The sequence below is a fragment of the Mastomys coucha genome, unplaced genomic scaffold (assembly GCF_008632895.1).
Source record: "Mastomys coucha isolate ucsf_1 unplaced genomic scaffold, UCSF_Mcou_1 pScaffold22, whole genome shotgun sequence".
NCBI lineage: Eukaryota > Metazoa > Chordata > Mammalia > Rodentia > Muridae > Mastomys > Mastomys coucha.
The window spans coordinates 209,486,827-209,495,645 of record NW_022196905.1 but is presented as its reverse complement, the minus strand read 5'-3'; the positions used below and the strand labels follow the sequence as shown (position 1 = coordinate 209,495,645).

General features: G+C 52.1%; 1 protein-coding gene across 3 annotated transcripts; it reads right to left on the bottom strand.

Annotated features, from left to right (window-relative positions):
- Positions 1–1,229: 1,229 nt before the first annotated feature.
- On the bottom strand, positions 1,230–8,192 carry Lrrc25 (leucine rich repeat containing 25). Of its 3 annotated transcripts, none has more exons than XR_004110021.1 (4): positions 7,492–7,799; positions 6,184–7,001; positions 4,100–4,573; positions 1,230–3,141 (listed from the first exon to the last, which is right to left on the bottom strand). XR_004110021.1 is itself a non-coding variant. In XM_031340141.1 (4 exons), exons 3-4 carry the CDS (start codon positions 6,966–6,968, stop codon positions 4,435–4,437), a joined length of 924 nt encoding a protein of 307 aa, XP_031196001.1. In that variant the 5' UTR covers positions 6,969–7,001; positions 7,492–7,582; positions 8,121–8,166; the 3' UTR covers positions 1,230–4,434. The 3 variants fall into 3 exon arrangements, 2 of the variants coding, with proteins under 2 accessions (XP_031196001.1, XP_031196002.1); XM_031340141.1 differs by adding an exon at positions 8,121–8,166 and having other exon boundaries at positions 1,230–4,573; positions 7,492–7,582; XM_031340142.1 differs by lacking the exon at positions 7,492–7,799 and adding an exon at positions 8,121–8,192 and having other exon boundaries at positions 1,230–4,573.
- Positions 8,193–8,819: the final 627 nt, after the last annotated feature.

Below are 8,819 nucleotides of genomic sequence, written 5' to 3'. Positions count from 1 at the left end.
TCTCCGACATTCAGTGGCTAATCAAAAATCACTCCCACTTTGCTATCAGCTTAATAGGATTCCCAGGACAAATTGACAACCATTTTCCTGATGAAAAATGGGTCTCTGCCCTCCCTCTGTTGTGATGGCTGCCTCCTAAACTATTCTCAAAGGAGCCCATTGCAGGAGCCCCCTCAATATTTACTGATGGGGGAAAGAGGGGAGCTGCAGCAATAATATACTACTTCCCTGAGGATGAACCCCCTATCCTCCGATTCAAAGAGCTACCCCATCACTCTCCCCAATACAAAGAATTATATGCCATCTCTGTAGCTCTAAAAGAAGTCAAGGGCCTCCTTAACCTCTTTTCAGACAGTGTATATGCTGTCAATTTGCTCCCCTGGTTGTCAAGATCCTTCATCAAACTAGATCCCAACCCACTTCCCCTCTACATCCCCGATCTACATCCAGCATATCTGATCTCACAGTCCCCTGCCAGGTCCTATATCTGAGGGAAATGCACTCACTAACCAAACCGCCTCAACAGGGACATTCATGGCCTCCACTGAGCAAGCAGACCAATTCCATCCATGTACACATGCACGCACACACAGACACACACACACAAACACACACAGACACATACACCGACACACACACGCATACACACACATACACACACGTGCACATGTGCACACACATACACACACATACACATACACACACACATACACACACAGACACACACATACATACATACACACACAGACACACACACAAACACCCATATGCACACACACACATACACACACACGCACACAACACACACAAACATACACACACACAAATATAACGGGACTTCATGCATGCTTCCTCCACATCCTCTTGCTCAGCTCTGAATGATAATAAAGACATGCTCGACAGGCAGTGGTGGCGCACGCCTTTAATCCCAGCACTTGGGAGGCAGAGGCAGGTGGATTTCTGAGTTTGAGGCCAGCCTGGTCTACAGAGTGAGTTCCAGGACAGCCAAGGCTACATAGAGAAACACTGTCTCGAAAAAAACAAAAAAACAAAAAAAAAAAAAGAAAAAAAAGGAAAAAAAAAGAAAACAAATAAAAATAAAATAAAGACATGCTCCTCTTGTGCATCCCTCATTACCACCCCAACTTTACAAACAATGGGTACCAATCCCTGAGGCTTCAAGTCCAACACCTTATGGCAAATTGATGTCACCCATATTCTCCAATTCGGTAAACAGAAACATGTTTTTGTCACTGTAGATACACACTCGCATTTGATATGGGTTACAGCCCAAATAGGTGAAAATTCACTGTATGCTCTCCACCATTGCCATCATGGGCATTCCTCAACAGATAAAAACTGATAATGGCCCCTGCCTTCACTGGCTCTCAATTCAAAGCCTTCTGCACACATCGGGCAATTGCCTATCCTATGGGCATTCCCCACAACCCTCAGGGCCAGGGAATAACAGAAAGAGCACATCAAACCCGAAAGGCCCAGCTCCTAAAACAAAAGGTAGCCACCTACCTGTAATGCAGAAGTAATGATGGCCCTTCTAGCTCCCTCCATTGGCGCACACCAAAATTAACACCCCCATCCTAGTGCAATGGCAAGATCCTTTGGATGGAATTTGGAAGGGACCAGACCCTCTCCTTACAACTAGGATGGGTTTCTCTTGTGTTTTCCCACAGGACCAGCCTAAGCCTATCTGGGTTCCTTCCAGAAATGTTCGATACCACCCCACCAACTAAGAAGATGGTCCGCCTTTCTCGTTAGCAGATCAAGGACAGAGGAAGAGGATGAGGCAGAGGAAACACCACACCCAGAAGGACAAGATCTCCTGGAAGGACATCCATGACCTGGTGGTGACTGCTGCCCAGGTCACGTACCCTCCCCAAGCCCCCTCTCCTTTATTCTCCTGGCTGTGTTTGTCATTCTCCATGCTAACTCTGCTACTGCCCAGCCTCTCCCCAGCCTTCCCAACAACTACCACTGGAGGCACAGTTTTCTACACTAGGGAAACCTATAATGTACACAACAAAGTTCTAGGGACTCAGGACTGCTCACTTGAAGGATGTTGGACCAGCACTGACATCCTCCTACACCCAGATTCCATTCCCCCAGCCCTTTCCTCTGCTTTCCTCACTGAAACAGGTCAATGTCTCCAGGAGGTCTCCACATATGGAGCTGCAGAATGGAATCCACCAGCTGAGGCAGCACTGCACTCACCAATCTTAAAACTCAATTTCAGCTTTCCATCAGCGACCCATGGGATTAACGTTGGCGGACTGGAGTCAAGGGTAAACTTTACTGCAATGGCTATGCCAAATACCCAGTCGCTGACCTGCATGTCTCCTGTGAGCTTGTTCTTGGCTCCAAATCAGTCTTTACCCATGCTAATATTCTCTAACAGGAAAATCAGTCTCAGAAGAAACTCCGAGCTACCCTCTCTTGGCTACAGTACATCTAGTGTACAGCTGACCTCCTTCCCTTAATAACTCCTCCCAACTCCTCCCAATGCTTTTTCAGTGCTTCTCTCTCCCGACCATTATTAGCAGCCATTCCCATTGACATCTCCCTTCATGACCTCCGTGGACCCCAACCCACGAGGAAAGCACAGGACATTCCTCTCTTTGACCTACCCCTTCCGCCTCTTTGCCTTGTAGGGCCCACCTCAAAACCCCATCTTACATGTGCCCGTGACACCACCATCACAAAGTCAGTATGCGTTAACCCTCCTGCCCTCCTCTGGTGCAAAGGCAGTATAGGCCCCTGTATTAACTCCTTTTCCCAAGGCTCCTGCACCCCCATGATAACTGTCCCCCAGGTTTATCTCTACGAACCTGAAGAACTCACCTTGCCGATGACAGAAAGCCGAAAGAAGAGAGAGATCTTCACCCCTCTGCTCATTGGACTAGGCCTTGCTGTCTCAACGGGTGCAACAAGAACCGCTGGAGCAGCCCTTGTCCAAATGCAACAGACGGCCAGCAACTTCCAAGACAAGCTTGACCAGGTGATGGCTTCCACTACAGACAGCCTTAGTCTCTTCAAGGCCAGGTAACCTCCTTAGCAGGAGTTGCTCTCCAAAACCAGAGAGCCCTGGACTTGCTGACTGCGGAACATGGAGGGACTTGTGTTTTGCTGTGGGAGGAATGTTGGTTCTATGTCAATGCATCTGGGCTGGTAGAACAAGATGTACAGATGCTCAAAGAGCTCTGGGAAACCTCTGGGCACGCTATACTCCCAACACCCCTACCCCTTGGTATTCTAACCCCTTGGTAGCCTGGATTCTTCCCCTCCTTTGCCCTGTACTAGCTAGCCATTGGAGCCTTGCTTCTCTTGGCACCCTGCCTCACTCAGTTTCAAAAGCAGCAGATCACTACCAATCAGGTCTTGGTTCAGTATCAAACTGTTCCCAGGAGACAGTTATTTCGATGACACCTCTCCCTTATAAAAAGAAAAGGGGGAGTTGTGGGGTGGTGGGCTGTGAGAGGAAGTCTGATAAGGTTGAGCTAAGGTTTGAAGTCCGGGGGACCCTGAAGGGACTATAGGTAGGAAGACTTGCCTGCTCTGGAAACCAGGCTCCTGTCACGTAGCTACAGCCCCTTCCCGCCCAGAGAGGTCGATGGCCATCAGTCACAGAGGAGCAGCACCCCAAGTCCTCCCTCATGCAGATAAGGTATCCCCAAGCTCTCAGACCAAGCCAATAGGAAGTACCTGCTGTCAGACCCTGACCCACCCCAAAACTGTATGTAAGAATCCCATCCAGGAGGAATAGAGGTGTGAGAACTATTCCGTCATCTGAGAGCTTCTGTCATAAGAGCTGTAACACTGCTGCTTGGGAAAGAGCAAAACTCTTCCAAAAACGCCCCCAGAAACAGCTCTTCACGGCACCCCCCACCCCCCACCCCCAGCACCCTTCGCTGGCTAGTCGGCTTCCTGCCAGCTCAGTCCAGCCCAACTCAGCACAGAGCGACCCTTGCGGGTCTTGGAGCAACAGAAGGGACAGCGACAAAGATGAAGACGGAGGCAGCGGAGGCGGTGGAGGCGATTCCCCCTCCCTGCTCCAGTCCTCGCCCCTTCGCCTGCACCCTCGCACCTGGCCGGGCCTCCAGTGCCCAGGCCCACAAGGCCCTGCATGGAATCTCAGCGACCGGTGGGTGAGGAGCAGGCAGAGGGGACTGTGAGTGCAGAACAGCGAATTCAGATGGAGTTTGGACTCTCCGGAAACCACTGGTCAGTCCTGCTCAGAGTCAGCTGCTCCACGTGGCCCAGAGCTTTTATTGAGGACCACCTGCATGCACACTGACCGGAGGGTTGTTTCTGACCCTCCTTCAGCTTTTGGAGGAGTCCTCGTGTCCCTTATGATGTTGAGTGTGCGGGATCGTGGAAGATTCTCTGGTTCAGGGTCTGCTCCCACAGGCCAGACCGGGCTCAGCGCCACGAGACCACACGCTCTTCACTATCCGGTGGGACCCGCCCCAGGGACTCCAGGTTGCAATAGACGGGCTGAGGGTCCTGGTCAACACTCCTGTAGTTCATGTAGCAGTCACTGTCCTCAGAAGGCCGGCTTCTGCAGAAGCAGAGGGACATCAGAGGCCGGTGATTGAGGCCGAGAGACAGGGGGCAGAGCTGGCCAGGGTTGGGGTCTGTCTGTCCCTTCTTCCTGAGACAGGGTCTCACCATGTAGCCCAGGCTGGCCTGGCTCTCACAGATATATACTCCTGCTCCACTCCTACCCGTTTTTCCAACTCAATGTGTGACCCCCCCATTCCTCTGAAAGTCACCGATTCAGCATCATTAAAATATAAGTGTGGAAAACACACACCTAATTTGACTTGTATAAGTGACCTGATTGTGCACTCGTGTAGGCGTGAGTATGAGTGCATGCATGTGCATGTGTGTGTGAGCATGCAAGCCTGTGAGTATGTGTGCACGCATGTGAGTGTTGTCCCTTCATGTATGCTTCGTGCATTTACGTGTGTGTGCGTATTTGTGCAGGTGCATGAATGACTCATGCATGTGTGCATGTGAGTGCATATGTGTGTCTGTGTTTGCATATGCTTATGTATACGTGTGAGTCCAAAAGTGCTTGTATAGTTGTTCCTGCATGTATGTGTGTCTGTGCACGCCTATGTGCCTCTATGCGTGTGTGCTCGAGCATTCTCCCTGGTATCTTCTCTCCGGTTCCAGAACCCAACTTCTTGTGCTTGTATTTGTGTGTTTGTTTTGAGACGGGATCTCACATAGCCCAGGCTAGCCCTGATCTCTCACCCCCACCCCAGCTGGTCTGGGTAACGGGAGAGGATGTCTGAGTAAGCACTCTAGCTTCAACACAGTCCCACCCAGAGTTTACTTTTAACTTTTTTCATTATCATTTGCCTGTGAACGCAGAAGATGGTGTGACAGGCTCCGTGAACCCTGTAGGAGTACGAGGAAGGGAACCCTGTCCTCGGGAAGCTCAGCAGGGCATAGGGTGGGCCCATGAGGCCAGGCTGAGACCATCTCTCCTGTCCCGACAGGCTGGCTCAGCCTCTTCTTGGTGACCTTCCCCATCCCCCTCCTTGGGTCACTTCCCCTTTCTCAATATTTGCATCTCGTTTGCATACCATTCTTCTCGGCAACAGAGTTACCCAAATCCCTTACTTCAGCATCCAGCTCCACTTCTCTTTTTCCTATTCCTGGTCGGTCCCTCTTCTCTCTCTCTCTCTCTCTCTCTCTCTCTCTCTCTCTCTCTCTCTCTCTCTCTCTCTCTTTTTCTCTCTCTCGTGGTCCCCAACACACCTTCTGCCTTCAGGGCTGGGAAGGTAGGTGGGACAGCACCCTTACTCATTTATCCAGTCTTAACCTGCTGTGCATTCCTCGTGCCACAGGGATATGCTGGTGATGTTCCTATAGCATGGGGACACAGACAGCCATGAGTCAGGAGACAGAACGTGCGGGCTCGCCCCTTGGAAATTTTCCAGACTCTTACCCCATCTCCTGGAGGTGACGTGAGGCCTGCAGCCCTCATCTGAACATGGGAGGCTACTTGGCCACACAGCCTGCACAAGGCCCACATGACAGTCTCAGGCCAACTACCTGAGTAGTTGGTGATCCCCGCTGACTCTGACGAGGTGCACCTCCATGCCCGGCTAAAGCTGAGTCCTTGCTCACTGTGGACAGGGATCTATAGTCACTCACCTGGCTGCAGACCATGAGCAGTCCTCCGCTGGCTGGCCAATGAAGACATTCTCATAATCCGCTGTGAACCTGCTGGGTGGCGAGTCTGGGGCCTTGGGGCTGGGTCGCCGGCTGCTGTACCTTGGCAGGAAGTCTGTCACTGGTCTGGGGACATCGTGTGAATTCTGGGCTTTGCTAAGGCTGTGCTCACTGGCTCGTCGGCGAAGAAGTCTCCAGGCCAGCACAGATCCACTGACAACCAAAGCCAGGAAGATAGTCCCAGCAACAAGGGCACCAATGGTCCCCGGGCCCCAGCTGGGGGGACAGCTGACCTGAAGGAAGGTGGAGAGGTTCCTGGGAGCTGCAGTGGCCGGGTGTAGACACAGCAGCTGCTGCCCTGAGCAGTTCTGGCGGAGAGCATACCAGGAGGCCAGTCCACAGCCGCAGTCCGCCCTGAGCTCCAGGTCACAGCGTAGGGCCAGCGACCTGTCCACACTGTCCAGCTGGTTGTGAGTGACAATCAGGGTTTGCAGCTTTTCCAGGTTGGCGAAGAAGACCCCAGGGAGTACCTGCAGGCCGTTCTTAGAAAGGTCCAGGACTTGAGCTTGGCTGGCCCGCAAGGACTGGTTCCTTGGCAGGGACAGGCCAAGGCCACTGAAATTGAGGCAGGCATCATTAAATGTTTGTGTCCAGTCTACACTGCTCTGGTAAACCGTGCAGGTGAGATCTTGACTTCCTGACTTGTGGAGCAGGGCCAACAGCATCAGGAGACATGACCACAGCAACCCTGCCCCGGTGCTCCCCATTCTGGCAACCTGTGGTAACGCCTAAGTTAAACACTGTGGGTTTAAAAAAACATACAGATTAATAATTCAAGTCAGGCTATATGTAGTGGCTCATACCTTTAATCCCAGCACTCGTCTGGCAGAGGCAGGTGGATCTCTGTGAGTTCCAGGCCAGCCTGGTCTACATAATGAGACCCAATAAAACCCAAATAAAACACCCCAACCAATTAAGGCTTTTCTGACATGGAAGCTCATGGCCCCTGGCTGGCCATCTCTCTCCGCGTTTCCCTGGTCCCTGAACCTCCAACTGCTGGTCTGTGAAATGGGTGCATCCCACACCTGCTCAACACAGGATTAGACTATCTCCACATACCTGCCTGGACTCTACCCTATGCAAATGAGTTGTTGTCCTGGAAACCGCCTAGCCTGGATCCTGGCCATCACTCCTGCAGACCCTGCTATTGTACACTGCCCAACTGGCGAGTGAGCTGGACGCACCAGCTACTGTCTGTGTGGAGGCCTGAGCCTGAGCCCTGGGTCTCACCTCCTGGCTTTCCTGGTGTCTCAAGCCTCGGGGCCTTGGGGCTGGGTTGGGGTCCACCAATCCTGGTGCCCTCCACCTGTGAGTCCAATGCCTGCGGGTGTAGGCGTGGAGGGGACAGCAGACAGCCCTCTGCCAGCCTCAGGTTCTTATGAGAGGAGGAGGGGCCGGACTGCCCCACTTCTCTCTTGCTGTGACCTCACCCTCAGCTCCTTGGCCCGCAGCTTCCCCTCCACCCGCTTCCTGACCTTTGCTGGGCTCTGCAAATATTCACTCAATGAACAATCACTTAAAATGCCTCAGCTCTGGGTAGGTACTAAGGGGACATCAGGTCCTGGAAAAGGTCAGAACTGGACAGTGATCAGAAGCCCGACCCCCCTCCCCGCCCCGCATGGGGGTAGAATAGAAAAAAAGGGACAGAATCCTGCAAGGCGTCCTAGAAGAGGAGACATTAAGGGCAGGGCTTCAACACATAGCTAGGAGTTGTCAAGCAGTCTTAAAACCTGTCCTTAATTCTCCAAGCTCCTAACCCTCCACGGATGCTCTGTGGAAGTTTCTGTAGCAGGCTGTTGGAGATGGGCTGTAGGGATGGGGGTGGGGGTGGGGGGGTTGGGCACATAGCTGATAAATACCTGGCAGGCAACAGAGGCGGTCTTCAGCAAGGCAGCAGGAGCTAAGACCCTGAGGCCTGAGGAGCAGCCGGGTAAGAGGAAGCTGAAGGGGGAACTGGAAGTGCGGGCCTCCCATTGGTGTAAATGGGCGAGCAGGCAAGTCCCTGGACCAGTGGGAACCAGGCTGGAATGTGTTCAGGGGAAGGGAGTATGTTGGGGTATGAAGACCGAATCTGTACCCCTGAGGCAGAGAGACATGCCAGGCTACTAGAAAGAACCCCACCCAGGGGGGCTGGAGAGATAGCCCAGCAGTTAAGAGCACTGACTGTTCCTCTAAGGTCCTGAATTCAAATCCTGGCAACAACATGATGGCTCACAACCATCGGTAATGAGATCTGATGCCCTCTTCTGGTGTGTTTGAAAACAGCTACAGTGTACCTGCATATAATAAATAAATAAATCTTTTTTTTTTAAAAGAACCCCCCAAAAAACAAAAACAACAAAAAACAGCCAGGCGGTGGTGGCACACGCCTTTAATCCCAGAACCTGGGAGGCAGAGACAGGCAGATTTCCGAATTCGAGGCCAGCCTGGTCTACAGTGAGTTCCAGGGCAGCCAGGGCTATACAGAGAAACCCTGTCTCGAAAAACAAAAAACAAAAAGCAAAAAAACAAAACAAAACAAGAAGAACCCTACCCAGGGAGAGAGTGTCGTAGAAGAG

Excerpts from the sequence above, each read along its gene's own strand:
- Lrrc25 (XM_031340142.1), bottom strand. The coding sequence starts at position 6,968 with ATGGGGAGCACCGGGGCAGGGTTGCTGTGGTCATGTCTCCTGATGCTG. Across the intron at positions 4,574-6,183 it reads TGCTCATGGTCTGCAGCCAG|AAGCCGGCCTTCTGAGGACA; the intron begins GTGAGTGACTAT and ends CTGCTTCTGCAG.